Genomic DNA, 20,823 nt, shown 5'->3' with positions numbered 1-20,823 from the left:
TTCTCTCAAATGACAAAATAACTTGGATGGAGTTAGAAGTGAAGCATAGCAGTAGAAAGACCATAAGTAAATTTTTAAATTCTTTTTCTTCTTATTCCCGATCTTAGTTGAAAGAGACAAGTATTTTTCTCACCAGCGAAGGCACTACAAGGAATTCCGATTTGATCTCACACAGATTCCTGAAGGAGAGGCAGTAACAGCAGCAGAATTCCGAATTTACAAAGATCGAAGCAACAGTAGATATGAAAATGACACCTTTAGGATAACTATATACCAGGTTCTTAAAGAATATTCTAATAGGTAAGTATTCAATTAACTAAAGAGATATTATTAAGATGTCATGCTCTGTGTTGTTATGATATAAGCGAAGATTGCACGCCAATGGGGAAAATGCAAGGGAGTGAGATTAATTGGATCGTCCTCTCAAAGAGTTTATGGGTTGAATGGCTCCTCCTGTGCTCTATGTTAGTATGTACTCATAAGATTAATTAAAAATGGTGTTAGTTTGAAAATTGTTGACATTGAACCAACTGCAATACAAGTTTTAAAGTTCATTTTATTTACATAATGTTATGTTAACAATTTGAAGGAACATAGCAACATATTTTAAAAGTGGATTCAAATGATAGACATTGGTTTATCTGAATGGTTGTCATTTAATCTTGGAAGATTAACAAAAAAGTAATTTCCATTCTTGCAAAACGTGTCCTCCAAGTGTGTGATGAAAGAGGACAAGATAGTTGCATGTTTACAAAACAGTAAAGAGGAATATGTTGGCAACTGAGTTAATTTGTAATAGCTCTTGCAACAGCGGAAATTAGCTTTATTACAGTATAGTAATTGAAAGAGAAACTGGAAAAGGGATGTACCAAAAATTAATGTTTGCTGGAAATAACTTTGTAAGAATGTGTAACATTGTATCTTGGAAGTATTTTTTGTTGAATTTGCATCTTAAATAGTTTGAATTACCCAAACAGAATGATAAAATGAATCCCACCTATTACTATTTAAAAAAGTAAATGCTTAGAAATCTAAGTAGCCATTATCGTATTTTAACAGTTCCACAATCATGAGTTATTGGCTTTCATTGTCTGATTGTTATCAGTTCATTTGTGTATTTAAGGGATAATTGGTGAGGCAGTGAACTAAGTCTAGCTGACAAATCAGCTGTAGTGTTATTGCCATAGCTCTGACCTACATTTCCTTCCATTGAGGCTCTTGCCTGTGGAGGTGCATCGCAGAATTGCTGTCATATTCCTCGCAGCTTTTAAGCGTTATTAATGCCCGTGAAAAGATTTCTTGTTTTTCATTTTCCTTTGCTATTTAATATATGTTGTTACTCCTATTGTGCCATAGTTTTCGAAAGGTCACCTGCCTTAGTCTGCTGAGCCTATTAGTCTGAAAACGCCCGATCTTGTCTAATCTCAGAAACTAAGCAGGCTCAAGCCTCGTTTCCTCGGATGGTGTTGGCTAGCACGAGGGGACATAGCTTTAAATTGAGGGGTGAGAGATATAGGACAGATGTTAGAGGTAGGTTCTTTACTCAGAGAGTAGTAAGGGCGTGGAATGCCCTGCCTGCAGCAGTGGTGGACTCGTCAACGTTGAGAGCGTTCAAGTGGTTATTGGATAAAACATATGGATGATATTGGAATAGTGTAGATTAGAGGGGCTTTAGATTGGTTCCACTGGTCGGCACAACATCGAGGGCCGAAGGGTCTGTACTGCACTGTAATGTTCTATGTTAGTACTTGGATGGGAGACCGCTTGGGTACAGCAAGTACTTGCAAGTACCAAGTACAGCAGGCTTTCCAAAAAGATGTCTCACTCTGCTGACTATTCTGTCAGTGTAACCTTAAGGGAGATGCGACTCTAGAAAGACCCGAGTCTCCTTTAATCTCAGTGCACATAAAATATAAACTCTCTCTGGAGTTGAAATTGAACATGCTCATCATAGAGGAAAGTAACATGCTTTCTCAAATTAATCACCTTTAATTAACAAAGTCATGTTTGAACATGTGATTTTCAAGGTTTTGCCGGGGGAAGGGGTGTCTGAAGTGGGTGGGGGTGGGGGGGGGGGGGGGGGGTGGGGGGGGGCGGGAGGGAAGGGGCCAGGTGTGGCATCTGATCCTAGAGCGGGGCTCCAATTCTTGGGATGGGGCAGGTTCTGATTCTGTGCTGAGATTGGTCAGAGGACTCAGGAAGCGGACACCTCGTGGGGATAGCTATGGAGTTTGGAGATCTCAGGGTGGAGAGGTTGGGGATGGGGTCTGAGGTGTGGTAGGTGGAGGGGGAGCAAAGTCTGAAGAGTGGGAGGGCAGAGTCCAGTTCCAGGCATTTGAGGCAGATATGCTGAGTTCAATAGGTCGATGGAAAGGCACTTGGCTCTGACAGTCTCACCACTTTATGGGTGCCGGATTTCCCAAGGCTCTGGAATAAATTGGAATGGTGATAAATTTGAGGGATGCTACATTATTATAATACTTAAATTGCCAATCGACTGCACCCCACCCCCATCCTACCTACATAAAATGGCTCAGCTGTGGGTGGAGTGAGGTCTCAGGATTCAGATTTTCAACAGGTTAAATTCACACCTGGTCTAAATCCACCTTTTTTGGGGATTAAAATTTTTCTCAAAATCTCAGCACATTTTACAAGGATCATTACTTCGATAATTTATTGTCTGTGTCAACAATACTAATAATTACATTGAAAAAGCCTTGGCTGGGACTTTATTTCAATTACGTAACCAGAGTTGTGTGTCACTTCCATTTCTTTTTTTGACTTTTCCCTCGCGATTATAATTAAAGTTCTAAGTGCCAGTGGCATGCATGCTAAATACGTGCAATTTAGCGACTGGGAAGCTGTTCATTGGTGAAACACACTTTCAGCTGACAATGCTTCATTTGCAGGCAGCCTATTAATGAGTCCTCTTTTTCAAACAGGGAGCATCTGCATCACAGTCACAACTTTCCTGCCCAACTCCACTGCCATCAACATGACATTCGAGAGTACAAAGGTGGCATGGGTGTTTTTCAAAATTATATTTCACATTATGTTGGTTTCACTTTATTTGTGTGTCTGTTATCATTATTTGTTGAGACTAGCTTTGCCAGAGAGCGCTGTGTACTGGCACACCTCATGGTTTTAATGGATAGATGGTTACTTCCCAAGCCTTAGGAACATTGCCTTTATTGTGGAAGAAACAATGTTATGTTTTTTGTTCACTCTTTATTGAATGTTCATTTTAGTGTCCAGTATTGTACGCACCACTCTTCTGGGAATTGGCTCAACTTGCAGGCTCAGCTGGTCCTGCCCTCTGTACACTGTAAAGAACATTATCCCAGATTGCTCTCAGTAGGGAGAATTGAAATGTTGTAGGTGAACTCAAAGATCTGTAAGGACTCAGCCAAGTAAGACCCTGAGATGGACACACGTGGATAGTGCTGACACTGCCATTTTGGTGACACTGAACTTAGGCCTCCTATTTTCTTAACTTAACTGACTTCCACACCCCCCACCCCCAACCCCTATCACTACGCTTCAGACACCAGACCCTTCCCACTTCACTCCTCCATGCCTCTGACCCCACCATCTGTCATCCCCTGGATTGCCCTTCCATTCCACCATGCCCCTCACCACACTCCATAAACCCCCTCACCACTGACTCACCCTTGCCCATCCCAAGCCTCCATATAAGCTGCCATTCTTCTCTTCCCATCCCTTGTGCTATAGAGTTAAAAAAGAAAACCTAAGACACAACTGCACCAAGCTGATTCATTGCCATGAGATTCTGGTGCACCACTGACTTTATCTTGAAAGTTGGACTTTATTGAAAAGCTTTTCATGTTAATGAGGATTTGTGGCATACAGATGTGTAACCACAGGCCTGCCTAACGTCAACACACTGCAAATACTGCAACTGGGAAATCGAAACTTCACACCCTGCCTAATGAAGTCAGCCCACAATTCATGTTTCCTGCTCTTGTGCGCGCCATAAAATTCCCCTCATTCATTCAATGACTTGGTAGTCACCATGTGATACTGTGACTTATTACCGAGCGTTCATTTATACCTACTTTTTGCTTCAGTATGGTTTGTTTTTGTACAAAAATTATTTTCCCCTCGCTTTTAGATTTCTCCCCCTCCCATGTCATCCCAATTTAGGGGGAACGACTTCCTCGCAAGCCTATTCGAGCTTTTGCCTCTGAAACTAGCTCCAAAAGAGCAGCCTGGATTGACTCACCTGCCCTTCTTTTGTTCCACACTATTTGGGTTCAGCCCACTTGGGAATCAGACCGGTACCTGACTCCGAAGCTAAATTTACTCTCATGTCAATGTGTACCCAAGACTACTCTGCATCAAAATGACGATGACAGCAGAACTGTCCCCAACCACTTTTTGTTCACTCAGCGTTAATCGCAGACATACTGGGCTCAAAGGCAGCAGTCAGATACAAATTTCCCTCAGTCATGTGGTTATGCCAACAGACTCGAGAGTAGCCCAACTTGACCAGTGTGAGCATTTCCACTCTCGACACAACCATTCTTGTCACTTCTCTCAGTGAAATTTCTAATTGGTGTCAAAGCATTTTTCAGATAACAGTCTGAACTCGGTACTCATTGTTGAACAAAAAATGATTCAAAATTATCTTGGAAGAGAAACCAAGTGGTGCGTATGCTGGAACATCCAGAGCTGAAACTTCTCATGTTAAGAATGAATAATCTGAATCAGTTTCCGCCACAGGCATTCAAACAGGTTGCTTTACCAAATTGCTCTTCTGCAGTAGTCGGTTGTTTCTGTTTCAGTTAAATAACCTCAATAAGCAAATCTATCTCCAATTTTTCACCAAACAGTTTTCTATTTTAATTTTTTACCTCCGGTTAATGGTGCTATATTGAGGGGAAAGAATGACAAAATAAAGAATGTGACAGAGCAACAGCAAATCCATTTGCCACATTTTAAGTTACAAAAGTTCAAGGTTTTTGACATTTCTATTGCCTGAGCTTTGCTGTTCACAGGTTGACAGGTAACAGTAAAATCAAAACATGTACACTGAACAGAACATTAATCTCACAGGATTGGAAATGTTTATTTTAAGTGGTTACTTTTAAAGAACCATCATCAGAAGCATGTCTAATTAGTTATAACCTTTCGAGCAGTTCAAAGAACATACCAGCCATTAGTCAGAGATTTCACATTTCAAACTCCAAAAGAGTTACTAAATACAATTTATTAGGTATTGGTACCTTTTCATTTGACCAGCCCTGGAGAGATAGGTCAAGGCCACGGCAATTATACGAATGTTGCCATCTCAGATGTACCCATGGGAGGTGAGAAATGTTCTCCTTGTGTGGTCACTCCAGTATTTGTAGCATTACAGAATTAGAGTGATGAGGATTGAAGCTGCACAGCAATCACATTAGCTGCCTGACGGAGCAATACCAGGACTGAGGTAGTTATCAACTGTTTACCTTCACAAGACTGTGCTATGCCCTAATCCTTAGGGGATGGGGGTGGGGAAGAGGAATGGGGGAGAGGGGAGGGTGGGAGAGGATGTACTGCAAATTTCTCACAATATATATGCACTTCTAGCATATTTGCTGTTAGTGCTTTCTGCACTTTCATGTAGAAATGTGGGACCTGCGTTTACTGGAAGCTGGAAGTGAACAAATTACTCAGGTCTCCCCTGGGGGGAGAACTGGAGAGCAGAACCGGCTTGTCTGGTTTGTGCCCCACTTACAACACATTGCAGTTTCTGACAGGGGAACGAACATGTCTTCTGCTTGCCCTTCCAGACAATGCAGGTTGCTGTGGGGGAATATGTATGTTTGGGTGTTCCTGGCCTACCCCAGAATTCCACCATCTTTATAAGCCTATCAGAAATAATTTGATGATGAAATGATCCATGCACCATGCTTTCCACCATGTATTTTGCATGGATGCTTCTTTGCTGTATTAGCTTGGCTAAGTATGAATGGTCCTCTCCTAAGACAGAAAGTAACGGATTTGAACATCACTCCTACAATCAAGGCCAATGTAAATGGAGCAGCTGTCTTAAATTAGAAGTTAAAACTGAGTCACAACATGTCCATTCAGGTAGATGAAAAAGATTCCACGGCACTATATTTGAAGTTATTCTGATGTCCTGGTAAAAGTTTATTCCTTAACCAAAATTGTCCATAGAAACTAGAAGCAGGAATAGGCCATTTGGCCCTTCGAGCCTGCTCCGCCTTTCATTTTGATCTTGGCTTATCATCGAGTTCAATATCCTGATTTTCCCCCCCATATCCCTTGATCTCTTTAGCCCCAAGAGCTATATTTAATTTATTCTTGAAGTTATACAATGTTTTGGCCTCAACTACTTCCTATGGTAGTGAATTCCAGACATTCACACCACTCGGGTGAAGAAATTTCTCCTCACCTCAGTTCTAAAAGGTTTACCCCTTATCCTCAAACTATGACCCTTAGTTCTGGACTCCCCAGTATTGGGAACATTCTTTAGGAACCTACCTGTCTAACCCTGTTAGAATTTTATATGTTTCTATGAGATCCCCTCTCACTCTTCTAAACTCCAGTGAGTATAATCCTAACTGATTTAGTCTCTCCTCATATGACAGACCTGTAATTCCAGAAATCAGCCTGGAAAACCTTTGTTGTACTCCCTCTATAGCAAGGACATCCTTCCTCAGATAAGGAAGGACACCAGAACTGCACACAATACTTTAGGTGTGGCCTCACCAACACCCAATACAATTGCAGAAAAACATTCCGAACGCTATACTCAGCAAATCCTCTGCTATGAAGGCTAACATGCCATTCGCCTTCTTTACTGCCTGCTGTACCTGCGTGCTTACTTTCAGCGACTGATGCACAAGGACACCAAGGTCTCACTGAGTATTCACCTCTTTGAATTAACACCCATTCAAGTAATAATCTGTCTTCCTGTTATTGCTACCAAAGTGGATGACCTCACATTTACCCACATTATACTGCATCTGCCATGCATATATCCACTCACTCAGCCTGTCCAAATCATGCTGAAGCATCTCTGCATCCTCCTCAAGCTTACCCTCCCACCCAACTTTATATCATCTGCAGATTTGGAGATAATACATTTAGTTCCCTCTTCCAAATCATTAATATATATTGTGAACAGTTGGGGTCCTAGCACAGATCCCTGCGGAACCCCACTCGTCACGCCTGCCAATCAGAAAAAGACCCATTTGTGCTAACTCTTTGCTTCCTATCTGCTAACCAACTTTCTTTCCATCTCAAGACATTACCTGCAATCCCATGTTAGTCTGTTATGTGAGACCTTGTTTAAAGCCTTCTGAAAGTCTAAATAAAGCACATCCATTGGTTCTCCTTGGTCAACTCTACTAGTTACATCCTCAAAGAATTCCAATAGATTTGTCAAACATGATTTTCCTTCTGTAAATATATGCTGACTTTGTCTGATTGTACCACTGCTTTCCAAATGCTGAGCTATGAAATCCTTGATAATGGACTCTAGCAACTTCCCCAGTATTGATGTTAGGCTCAAATATCAGCTTTGACAAAGGGCCGTCTGGACTCGAAACGTCAGCTGTTTTCTCTCCTTGCAGATGCTGCCAGACCTGCTGAGATTTTCCAGCATTTTCTCTTGTGGTTGATGTTAGGCTCACTGGTCTATAGTTCCCTCTTTTCTCTCTACCTTTTTTTCTCTCTTTTTAATAGCAAACAGATGATAGAAATCATAGAATCCTACAGTGCAGAAGGAGGCCATTTGGCCGATCAAATCTGCACCGACCACAATCCCACCCGGGTCCTATTCCCATAACCCGATGCATTTACCCTAGCTGGTCCCCCTGACACTAAGGGGCAATTTAGCATGGCCAATCCACCGAACCCGCACATCTTTGGACTGTGGGAGGAAACCAGAGCACCCGGAAGAAACCTACGCAGACACGGGGAGAATGTGCAAACTTCACATGGGTGGGAATCGAACCCGCATCCCTGACGCTGTGAGGCAGCAGTGCTGACCACTGTGCCACCATGCTGCCCTTGTTATCTTTACTTCTTGCCATGTTTGCCAACAAAACAGTACTGAAGAAGTGAAATGTGTTACATAAATATAATCTCTTCTTGCAATTTATTAATTTGCATTAGAACTCAATAGGGTTTTTTAAGAGACTCCTGGATGAGTACATGGGACTTAATAGGATGGAGGGTTATAGGTAGGCCTAGAAGGTAGGGATATGTTTGGCACAACTCGTGGGGCCGAAGGGCATGTTTTGTGCTGTAGTTTTTCTATGTTTCTATGTAACTCATTATCGGCTATATTTCTATTAACCAGGGATGCTGATCTCTTTCTGCTGGATGGCAAGAAGATCCGAGCATCGGATGGAGGATGGCTTGTCTTCGATATCACTGCTACCAGCAATCACTGGGTAGTAAATCCACAGCATAATTTGGGTTTGCAGCTATGTGTGGAAATAATGGACGGTAGGTTATTTGATTGCTGTAACCCATTAAAATAATTGGAAAGGTCAGCTTGGGAACTGTGTATTCCCATTTTATATTGGGACTATTTTTAAATGCCTTGCATGAATTGTATTCCTGGTATCCTGGGCAATATTTTCTCTGTCTACTAAGGGCTAACAACATAATGTGCTGATCATCATACTGCTGTTTGTGGGAACTTGCTGTGTGCAAATTGATTTCCTACAGTGATTGCACTTCAAAAATATTTATTTGGTTGTAAATAGCTTTGGGATGTTTGGTGTCCACGATGGGTACACTGTAAATGCAAGTCTTTTCACAGAGAAAATAAATTGGCTGAAAAAGGGGGGAACAAATCATTTCAGCTCCAAATCACTACGAACAAACAACTGAGTCCAATATGGGCGGCACGGTGGCACAGCCGTTAGCACTGCTGCCTCACAGCGCCAGGGACCTGGGTCCAATTCCAACCATGGGTAACTGACTGTATGGAGTTTATACATTCTTCCTGTGTCTGCATGGTTTTTCTCTGGGTTCTCCAGTTTTCTCCCACATTCCAAAGATGTGTGGGATAGGTTGATTGGTCATGATAAATTGCCCCTTTCGGGAAGACCTGCAGGGCAAATGTGTGGGGTTACGCGGATAGGGCCTGGGTGGGATTGTTGTCAGTGGAGGCTTGATGGGCCAAATGGGGCAGCACGATGGCACAGTGGTTAGCACTGCTACCTCACAGCACCAGGGACCTGGGTTCGATTCCCGGCTTGGGTCACTATCTGTGTGGAATTTGCATGTTCTCCCCGTGTCTGTGTGGGTTTCTTCCACGTGCTCCAGTTTCCTCCCACAGTCCAAAGATGTGCTGGTTAAGTGGATTAGCCAAGCTAACTTGCCCTTTTTGCTCCCACAACTACAACCATTTATGTGAGGTATGACTCCATTCAGTGGAGAGTTTTCCCCCCGATCCCCTTTGAACTCAATTGCACTAGCGGTCGCTGATGCCATACTTGGTCAAATATTGCCTTAATGTTAACTTTACCTCGGGAATTCAGCTCTTTCATCCATGTTTGAGTGAAGGCTGTAATGAGGTCTGTAGCCAAATTGGGCACTAGTTAGCAGATAATTACTGAGTAAAAGCCTCCTAATAGCTGTGTTGATGACACCTTCAATCATTTTGATGTTTGAGACTATGGCCAGATTGGATTTGTCCTGCTTTTTTGTGCACAGGCCATGTTTTGGCAATTTTCATGTTGCTGGCTAAATGCCAGTGCTCTAAATGTAGTGGAGCAGCTTGACTAGGGACATGGCTAGTTTTGAAGCAGAAGACAGCTGCAATGTTGTCAGGATCCATATCCTTAGCTGCATCCAGTGCACTCATCCCTCTCTTGATTTCACATGGAGAAATTGGCTGAAGACTGATATCTGTGATGCTGGGGACCTCAGGAGGAGGCCGAAATGGATCATCCACTTGGCCCTTCAGGTTGGAAGTAATTGAAAATACATAATTCTTGTCAGTCGTCTGCTGGGTTCACCCATTGGTGAGGGTGTGGATGTATATTGAGCCTCCTCATCCTGTTTGTTTGTTCATTCTCAAACACTCTTCATGATCAGATGTGGCAGAACATAGAGCTTTGATCAGATCCATTGCTTGTAGGATCCCTTAGCTCTATCTAAGCTATGCTCAAGGGCAACTAGGAATGGACAATAAATGTAGGCCAAGCCAGTGATGCCAACATCCCATAAATAAATGTAAAAAACATCATTTTAATGAAAGATCATTGACTGGAAATGTTAACTGTTTCTCTCTCTGCAGGTGCTGCCAGACTTGCTGTATATTTCCAGGTTGTTTTTATTTCTCGTTATAGCTTAATTACTTGCATGTTGACCTGTGTTGTACCTTCACCAGGTTGACATCTCATTTTTAGGTATGCCTGGTGCTGTTCGTGGAAGCTGGTTTAGTGCCCTGGCAGGATGGTAGTGGAGGAATGTGCCAGGTCATTAGATTACAGGTTGTGCTGGAATATAGTTTTACTGTTGTTGATGGCCCGCAGTGCCTCATCAGTGCCCAGTTTTGAGCAGCTCCAGCTGTTCCTAAATGAGCTTATTGAATATGGTGGTAATGCCACATGACACAATGGAGTATAGTCTCAGTATGATGATGAGATTTCGTCTCCATGAGGATTGTGCGTTAATCACTCCTACCATACTGTCGTGGACAGATGAGAAAGGTAGATCGGTGAGGAAAACATCAAGTAGGTTGTTCCCTTGTGTTTGTTCTCTCACTTTCTGCTGCAAATCCAATCTGGCAAACATATCCGTTACACTCCACCAGCTTAATCAGTAACAGTATAACCAAGACACAATTGGTGATGGACAATCCACCCAATGTACATTCTGTGCCCTCGCTAACCTCAGTGTTTCCTTAAGTATTGTTCAACATAGAGAAATACTGTATGCGCCTATGGATGGTGATTGAGAGGTCTGGATGTTGGCTCCATAGATCTATGATTATGACAACCATGGCCTTTTGGTTGATTAATGCATGGGACAACTGTCCCAGGTTTGCTATCAGTCGTCCCCGAGTAGCACTTTGCAGGGTTGACTGTAGTGACTAATTCAAGTGGTCCAGTTTTGTTCTTTCACTCCTTTCTAACAGTTTGATTCTTCTGAGTAGCTTTCTAGTCCACTTCAGAGGACAGTTAATTAAGAGTCAACCGCACTGCTGTAGGAACTGGAGTCACATAGACATAGAATTTTACAGCACAGGAACAGGTCATTCAATGCTTCTGCCCCACACAACATCCTTCCACTTCATTTAATCCAAGCCTTTGGATTCATCCTTCTTTTCCTTTGTCTCTCATGCACTTACTGAGCTTCTGTTTAAACACATCTATGCTACTCATCAAAACCACTCCATGTGGCTAGGATTTTTTTATGTGGGCATCACTGGCACCAATGGCCTTTGAAATCAATCAAGAGTCAACACATTGCAGTACATCTGGAGTGAATGTGGCAAAACTACCCCTGAAGGACTCCAGTAAACCAGATGGGGTTTTATGGCAATTGATGATAGACCGTGGGATGGGGGGAGGGGGGTGTGGGTGGAGGGGTGGATTCTGGCCAAGCCTTTTATTCCAGATTTGTAAAAAATTCATTAATTTAAATTTAAGTTCCACCAGCTGCTGTGTTGGAATTTGAACCCATGTCCAAAGAAAATTAGCCTGAGCCTCTGTATTGTTAGAGCAGTGACTTTACTATTGTGCCTCTATTTCCTTCTTCCCCTCAGTAAATAGGCTTCTACTCAGTTTCTTACAAGTCACTGGCTCATAGGCCATGCTGGAAAAGAACAGCAATTTTCCTTCCCTAAAGTCTCATTTTTAAGTGTTACAGTCACATTTTACTGATAGTTTTTACTTCCAGGTTTCAATTTATTTTTATTTGAATTCAACTTCTCAACCAGCCATGGTCTCATTCTCTGAATTACTCATCCAATATTAGTGATAATAATGGGCTAATAACCTCTCTAGTATTTAAATATATGACTTGGGGACCACAGCAAACAGATCAGTTCTGGGGATCTCTCCTTGATAAAATGCTGTCCGTACTCTACTCCCACAATGATGTCAAAGAATCTTCAGGAGTTGTCTTACATTATTGTCCCACTGGCCGATGGGCAGGGTAAGATTGCGCAATAGGTGAAAAATGGGGTGGGGGAACCACTTTTGCTGGTCTGGTTGCTCAGCCCTCCTCACTCCCAGCTCTGGTAGAGTTGCTCCACCTTATCTCGAAAACCATGCCTGCGCCTGCCTGGCCCTTGCACCTCCTGACTGCTCAGTGCTCGCCTCTCATTCAAGTGGCTGGGCCTCAAGCCTTGATGACTGATTGTGTTCCTGGCTGTCTGCCTGACTGCTGTTGCTGGCTTTATCTGGCCTCTGCTCTCATCCTTGCTCAGTGGCCTTACCCATATTGGTCTGGGTGCAGCTCAGACCTCTCACTCTCTGCTCTCTGGTTGAGCCACCCTGCCTCTCCCCGAAAACCACACCGGCACCTACCAGGCTCTAATTGGTGCTCCCAAGCTACCTCTTGGACAGGGCCTCCTTGCTGCAGTACTGTGTGTTTAGTCTGCCTCTGACTGCAGCCATATGTAAGCTGGTGCATTCTTTATTTGGACAGGAACCATTTCTATAACTGAGTAGTCAGAGGAGTGAAAAGACAGTTAAAAGTTCTCACTCCCATTCATTACCAGGGATACCTGATGGCAAAGTCCATATGTGTAGAGCTTAAGCGTGAGGAGTGCTTCAGAATGTCACCGGGGTGAAGTATTAATGGAGGTTCTGCCAGTTCCCATGGATAAATCAAGGCTTTCAAAATAGGTGGGGCCTATTGGAGGGAGTGGGTGGGGGTGTTGGATGGGAAATGTAATAGTCACTGAGGAGGATTTGAACTGGAGTGGTTTTCGGGCAGGTGGTGGGTTGGAGTAAAAATTAATGCAGTCAAATACTTGGCATGGGTGCATGTTTTAAAACACTAAATTTACCCATTGATTTTAAAATCAAACAATTCTTCTGAGTATTTTACAATGTATGTTTCACATTTATATGTTTTCATGGATTGCATTTTAGTTGATCTAGAATAATTTTAAGACTTCAATGGGCATCATTTAAAGGGATCATTCTTAAATCTACTAAATCATCAGAGGGGGACAGAGTGAAGGAAAAGTGCTCCTCCTCCTTACCCCCAAACACCATTGTCTAGGATTATGTCCTGCTTTCCACCCAGATCTAAATCCTAAACTATTTCCTGAACTCTTTTTATACTTTTGTGCCTCTGCTGAGTTTTTGTTTTGATCACTGGACTTTTTTTTTGTCACTTGACAAAAATCAATGGCATTTTAGGCGATATCCAAAGCAGTTGGATGTAGCAACATTCAGTGAAGCAATTATTTCGCTGTCTCTGGGTACCTTGACCTGGGTACCTTTGTCTCTGGAAGAGTCAATTACTAGGGGGCATAGGTTTAAGGTGCGAGAGGCAAGGTTTAAAGGAGATGTACGAGGCAGATTTTTTACACAGAGAGTAGTGGTGCCTGGAACTCATTGCCGGGGGAGGTAGTGGAAGCGGATATGGTCGTGACTTTTAAGGGGCTTCTTGACAAGTACATGAATAGGATGGGAATAGAGGAATATGGTCCCCGGAAGGGTAGGGGTTTTAGTTGAGTCGGGCAGCATGGTCGGTGCAGGCTTGGAGGGCCGAAGAGCCTGTTCCTGTGCTGTAATTTTCTTTGTTCTTTGTTCTTACCTTGTTCATATTATCAGCTATGTATACAAACTGTCAACTGTTTCCTTCAGTCTTGTTTGTAAATGATTGTGACAGCATATCTTCCAGTTAAACTTGTTTACGCTGAGTTCCAGCCTGAGGAACACAGTGTGGTACAAGAGCTGAAGGAGAAGCAGCAGAAAGAATTATGGCGTGGTTTTTGGCACTGGTCTCGGTTATATCCATCATTTCGTTTCTTTCACAACTGACAGGAATGTAGCATTTCTTGTAATATTACAAACTCTCATAACCATGGGCTATGTGATAAATGTGAAGTGACTGAGCTAATCAAGGACATGATGGACTAATGAAAGAGCAATTTCAGGATTCACAAAGGTGAGGGTAAAGGATAAGCATTTTGTTTCTATACCCAATGGGTTCAATCTCAGATAAAGTGAGGCATATTTACAAAGTTCTGTTTCAGAACTGTGTTGGGACTCTTCACTCGTAATGATTTGCACTGTCTTGTTACACAGGCAAACATGGTAGCTATTTTGCATATCTTACATTGCAAGGTCCTTGAAATACTATTGATAGGAATGACAAATTAACTTGTTTACAGTTGGCCCAGGGCTCTGTCGTCTTCTTCAAATCATAGCAATCTCCATATTAACGGGCCGGCAGTTTAATGTTTCATTCAAAGGATAGTAGCACTAATATCAACGCAGCATTCCCTCTACTATGCTTGGATCTCACTCCAGATATGGGCTTGAAGTCCTGGAATAGGGTTTAAAGCCACATGGTGGGATTTTCCACTCCCGCCAGAAGTGGGCATTATCATGGGTGGTACAAGAAAATTTGGAGAGTGGCCAAAGTCAATTGGTTTTTGGCCACTCCCCAAACTTTTCTGTTCCGCCTGCAACTATGCCCACTGCTGATGGGACTGTAAAATCCTAGTCACGGTCTTTAATTCCGAGATTAGAGTCAGACTGACAATCTATTGAAGGTTTTCAATCAATGTAAAGATGTTTTCATCAGTGTCTTCTTGAAGAAATCGTGTACAAATTTCAAGGGCATTTGATAAAAAGTCAAAACAACTTACTCAACTCTTATACAGGTCATTAAAATAGGTGCAGTTTCCTGCAAAAGGACATTGATGGATTAACTGATTTGAGACAAGAAGGATGATTCTGGGCTTCAATGTATGAAAACAGTTAATTTTCATTGGGGAGTAGATGACTAAAGTGGGTGATTCTCACCTTTAGCATGATGAAAGGCAAAAGTAAGTAGATTTCAGTGTTAATTGATTTGAACTATGAAAATATAATGAGAGGACAAATTTAACATGAGAGAGAGTGTGAGAAAAATAATGTTATCTGGCATTGTATCATTATGGAACTGACTTCTAAAGCAATGGGATTCATTCCTTCAAAAAGACTCGATTTAAAGAAAAAATGTAGCACAGTAAGAGGCCTGTGTCACCTCTTTGAAACAGCTATATAATTAGAACCATAGCCTTGCTCTTCCATGCACCCAGCAAATTTGACTTCTTAAGTATTTATCCACTTTTTGAAATTTACCAATGAATCTCCTTCAACAACACTTTCTGGCAGTACATTCTAAATCATATTAACGCACTGATTAAAAAACCTTCTCCATCCGTCCATGTTCAAATGCAGCAAGACCTGGACAATATCCAGGCAAGTTACATTTGTGCCATGTAAGTGGCAATGACGATCTCCAACAAGAGAGAATCTAACCATTACCCCTTTACATTCAATGGCATCACCATCATTGAATCCCTCACTATCAACATCCTGAGGGTCATCATTAGGAATTGGACAAGGGAAGTGAATGTACTATTGCCAAGTTTGTGGATGACACAAAATTAGGTGGGAAGACAAGTGGTGAAGATGACACGAAGCTTCTGTAGCAGGATTTGGACAGGTTAGGTAAGTGGGCAAAAACTTGGCAGATCGAATATAAATTTGAATGTGATGACTTCAGCCAGGCAAATGAGGTTGGCTTGCGAGAGTATAAACTCCCCCTCCTTTTGGGGAGCTGCCCCTTTTGATTTGTCCTTAAGTTAATTTGAGTTAGTTTATTTGGTTGGTATGAAAAGAGCTACCTGATGAATCTTAATTGATGGTTAAATCAGGGAGCCTCCTGCTTCCTATTTAAAGCAGGTGTGTCAGACCCCCAGCCTGCATTCAGCAAGGAGCACCTGTTCGAGCTGGCTGTGTACAGAAGAGGTTATTGCTGCCGCAGTGAAGAAAAAAGCTGGGTAGAAGGGTCTTTTCGCCTTTGGGAAGGATTTCACCAAGAGAGAAAGAAGGAGGAGCCATTGCCTTACCTGAACACACAGCCATTGGAAGGTGCTCTCTCCTTGGAAGAGGAGAGGGAGAGAGAGAGTTTCCCATCTACAGGAGGGAGGACAACACTCAACAGAGAAGAATACATAACATCAAAGGACTGAGTTGTTGGGCTGGTGCCCCCAATTATTGAAGGTCTGTGCCTGAAAGCGGCGGGGGGGGGAACACAAACATCTTTTACAGGGGTGGGGGGGTGAAGACACCCTGGGCTTCTTATTGCTGGGCCCAAAAAGGGCTGAAGATTAGGACTCCCTCCATCCACTGCTGCTGCCCACTCCTGCTCCTCCATCCCCCTCTCTCCCTCTCTGACACCGGGGAGAGAGCACCTGGACCCTTACTCACCCCACCCTCCCTCAGTCTTTCTCTGACCCCCCTGACACCTGGGCAGAGACCCCCCCACCCGCCATACCCACAGTCCCTTCCCTCACTACCCACCTCCTCTCTGTGCCTACCATAAAGTGGAGATGCCGGCGTTGGACTGGGGTGAACACAGTAAGGGTTTTAACAACACCAGGTTAAAGTCCAGGTTTATTTGGTAGCAAATACCATTAGCTTTCGGAGCGCTGCTCCTTCATCAGATGGAGTGGAAATGTGCTCTCAAACAGGGCACAGAGACACAAAAATCAAGTTAGAGAATACCGATTAGAATGCGAATCCCTACAGCCAGCCAGATCTTGAAGATACAGATAATGTGGGTGGAGGGAGCATCAAGCACAGGTTAAAGAGATGTGTATTGTCTCCAGACAGGACAGCCAGCAAGTCCAGGAGGCAAGCTGTGGGGGTTACTGATAATGTGGCATAAATCCAACATTCCGGTTTAGGCCGTCCTCATGTGTGCGGAACTTGGCTATCAGTTTCTGCTCAGCGACTCTGCGCTGTCGTGTGTCGTGAAGGCCGCCTTGGAGAACGCTTAGCTGAAGATCCAAGGCTGAATGCCCGTGACTGCTGAAGTGCTCCCCCACAGGAAGAGAACAGTCTTGCCTGGTGATTGTTGAGCGGTGTTCATTCATCCGTTGTCGTAGCGTCTGCATGGTTTCCCCAATGTACCATGCCTCGGGACATCCTTTCCTGCAGCGTATCAGGTAGACAACGTTGGCCGAGTTGCAAGAGTAGGTACCGTGTACCTGGTAGATGGTGTTCTCACCATCCTTCAGGATGGTGAGAACACCATCCTTCATACCCAGCCTTCAGGAGAACAGTGACCACGACACCACACAACCCTGCCACAGCAACCTCTGCAAGACGTGCCGGATCATCGACACGGATGCCATCATCTCACGTGAGAACACCATCTACCAGGTACACGGTACCTACTCTTGCAACTCGGCCAACGTTGTCTACCTGATACGCTGCAGGAAAGGATGTCCCGAGGCATGGTACATTGGGGAAACCATGCAGACGCTACGACAACGGATGAATGAACACCGCTCGACAATCACCAGGCAAGACTGTTCTCTTCCTGTGGGGGAGCACTTCAGCAGTCACGGGCATTCAGCCTTGGATCTTCAGGTAAGCGTTCTCCAAGGCGGCCTTCACGACACACGACAGCGCAGAGTCGCTGAGCAGAAGCTGATAGCCAAGTTCTGCACACATGAGGACGGCCTAAACCAGGATGTTGAATTTATGTCACATTGTCAGTAACTCCCACAGCATGCCTCCTGGACTTGCAGGCTGTCCTGTCTGGAGACAATACACATCTCTTTAACCTGTGCTTAATGCTCCCTCCACCCACACTGTCTGTATCTTTAAGATCTGGCTGGTTGTAGGGATTCGCATTCTAATCGGTATTCTGTAACTTGATTTTTGTGTCTCTGTGCCCTGTTTGAGAGCACATTTCCACTCCATCTGACGAAGGACCAGCGCTCCGAAAGCTAATGGTATTTGCTACCAAATAAACCTGTTGGACTTTAACCTGGTGTTGTTAAAACTCTTACTGTGTCCTACCATAAAGGCCAGAGAGGCCCCTCACCCATCCCTCCCTGCACCCCCACGGAGAAACGCACCGAACCGATATGCCCTGCTGTACATCTGGGCAACCTCAGGGTGGGCGTAGCACCCATTGTTAACACCATGGCGACCACAGCACCATTGCTGGTGGCAGGGCCTTCCAGGCCCACCTATGTGGCAGTAGCCAAAGCCCCCACCGCTTCCAAGGCCCTGCCACCGTTCCGACTATTGACAAAACAACTCGGGGTAAAGTGCTACGCCCACCCGACATGACCATTGAGGCCTGCGTAAGGGCAATGGCTGGGGTTGTTGGTCCTTCAGCCATTGTCGCAGCCTCAAAGATGTACGGCAAGGCTGTATTTTTCTTGAAGGCCGAGTGGGCAGTCCACCTCGCCCTGGAAAAGGGGCTCACGGTGGGCGGGACATTCCTGGCGGTGGACCCACTTGAGGCCACGCCCATTGACTTGTAATCTCGAAAGTCCCGCTCTTTATTCCCATTGAGCTCCTCCCCCCCCACCTCAATCTACTGGGGGAGGTCCGGGGTGATACCAATCCCGCTCGGCCTTCGTGATCTCACCCGACGCCAGGTATTTGACCGCCTGGCCCGGGAGGAGTGCCTCGAGGGGGGGGATTTAATGTCCCCTTCGAGGGGACCACTTATAGGGTTTTCTGGTCCGTAGACAGTGTGCGGTGCATTGCCTGTAAGGAGGCGGGGCATATTAAAAAGAACTGCCCCACCTCCAAGGCCACTGACACCCACCCCAAGGCGGCCGCAGCTGGCACCGCAGCCCTCTCTCCCCTCAACCAAGTACCACCTGGCCCCCCCACCAGGGGAGGCCATGCCAGCAGCGACTGCCACCTTGGCTGCTGGCGGGCGGGGAATGGAGCCTCCGCGAGGCCAGACGACCCCGGGCGATAAAAAGGACAAAAAGAAGGGGGGGAAACGGAACCCCGACCCCCACTACCCCAGTCACCCCGGCAGCTGGCTCGGGGAATGCCAAGACCCCCAGCCCCACTCTCAAACCATCAACCCGGCCCGTTGATGCCTCAGCATCCTGTGCTGGGTCCGGCGTCGCGGGTGCGCAGGTTCCCAGGTCTGTGCGCGGGTTCCCAGATGCGGGCGTGGGGGGACGCGGGACCACGAGCCGGCTGCAATAATACCTCCCGGGGAGGGGAAAGGGAAGCCAAAGAGGCAGGACAGGAAGGAGAGAGGCAGAGTGCGCGGGGCATCCCCTCAGGGGATTGCCTCTCAAGAAGAGGCGCTACACCTTTGGGGAGGGAGAACTTGACACCAGTGGGGCTTCCCACACCCCCTCCCCTCGCTGAGAGGGTGTGGCGCCTACGCCCCTCTCCACATTTATGCCATCCCCGCCCCGCCCCCAGAATGGGGGCAAGAGCACAAAGTAAAAAATAAATTTGTGCTGCCGCAGTCCTCCAAGCGGGACTCCCCGGGGCCGGGTGAGAGCGGGACTCCCCGGGGCCGGGTGAGAGCGGGACTCCCCGGGGCCGGGTGAGAGCGGGACTCCCCGGGGCCGGGTGAGAGCGGGACTCCCCGGGGCCGGGTGAGAGCGGGACTCCCCGGGGCCGGGTGAGAGCGGGACTCCCCGGGGCCGGGTGAGAGCGGGACTCCCCGGGGCCGGGTGAGAGCGGGACTCCCCGGGGCCGGGTGAGAGCGGGACTCCCCGGGGCCGGGTGAGAGCGGGGCCCCTGTGGCTCAGTTCCACCCGGTGAAATTTAGCACCCCACAGAGGTTCCTATTTAGTCTGCTGGAGGACTGCGGCAGCACCCCGCTTTTTGGGTCCTTGGGTGACGATGGCGAGGAAGGCCCCCCTCCCTGTCCCGACCTTTGCTGTTTGTAATATATATATTTGGAGGAAAATGTAACTGAATTGATTAGTAAGTTTGAGGACGACACAGAGGTTGGTGGATTTGCGGATTGTGATGAGGACCATCAGAGGATACAGCAGGATATAGATCAGTTGGAGACTTGGGCGGAGAGATGGCAGATGGAGTTTAATCCGGACAAATGTGAGGTAATTCATTTTGGAAGGTCTAATACAGATAGGAAATATACAGTAAATGGCAGAACCCTGAAGAGTATTGATAGGCAAAGGGATCTGGGTGTACAGGTACACAGGTCACTGAAAGTGGCAATGCAGGTGGAGAAGGTAGTCAAGAAGGCAGACGGCATGCTTGCCTTCATTGGCCGGGGTATTGAGTTTAATAATTGGCAAGTCATGTTACAGCTTTGTAGAACCTTAGTTAGGCCGCATTTGGAATATAGTGTACAATTCTGGTCGCCACACGACCAGAAGGATGTGGAGGCTTTGGAGAGGGTACAGAAAAGATTTACCAGGATGTTGCCTGGTATGGAGGGCATTAGCTATGAGGAGAGGTTGGAGAAACTTGGTTTGTTCTCAATGGAGCGACGGAGGTTGAGGGGAGACCTGATAGAAGTCTACAAGATTATGAGAGGCATGGACAGAGTGGATAGTCAGAAGCTTTTTCCCAGGGTGGAAGAGTCAATTACTAGGGGGCATAGGTTTAAGGTGCAAGTGGCAAGTTTTAAAAGACATGTACGAGGCAGATTTTTTACACAGAGGGTGGTGGGTGCCTGGAACTCGTTGCCGGGGGAGGTAGTGGAAGCGGATACGATAGTGACTTTTAAGGGGCGAGTTGACAAGTACACAATTGAGATGGGAATAGAGGGATATGGTCCCCGGAAGCGTAGGGGGTTTTAGTTCGGTTGGGTAGCATGGTCGGTGCAGGCTTGGAG

At 45.4% G+C, this 20,823-nt stretch overlaps 1 protein-coding gene across 3 annotated transcripts in view; it reads left to right on the top strand.

Annotated features, from left to right (window-relative positions):
• Positions 1-20,823, top strand: part of bmp5 (bone morphogenetic protein 5) — a 231,656-nt gene that overhangs the window by 145,679 nt on the left and 65,154 nt on the right. For all 3 annotated transcript variants that reach the window (XM_078213286.1, XM_078213285.1, XM_078213284.1), the window contains exons 2-3: positions 108-300; positions 8,336-8,484. In XM_078213286.1, the coding sequence (XP_078069412.1) occupies positions 108-300; positions 8,336-8,484 (342 nt within the window). The remainder of the gene's footprint in view (positions 1-107; positions 301-8,335; positions 8,485-20,823) is intronic.

This window comes from Mustelus asterias, chromosome 5 (assembly GCF_964213995.1).
Source record: "Mustelus asterias chromosome 5, sMusAst1.hap1.1, whole genome shotgun sequence".
NCBI classification, from domain to species: domain Eukaryota; kingdom Metazoa; phylum Chordata; class Chondrichthyes; order Carcharhiniformes; family Triakidae; genus Mustelus; species Mustelus asterias.
The sequence above is the reverse complement of the archived record's forward strand: the minus strand, read 5'-3'. Positions and strand labels throughout refer to the sequence as shown.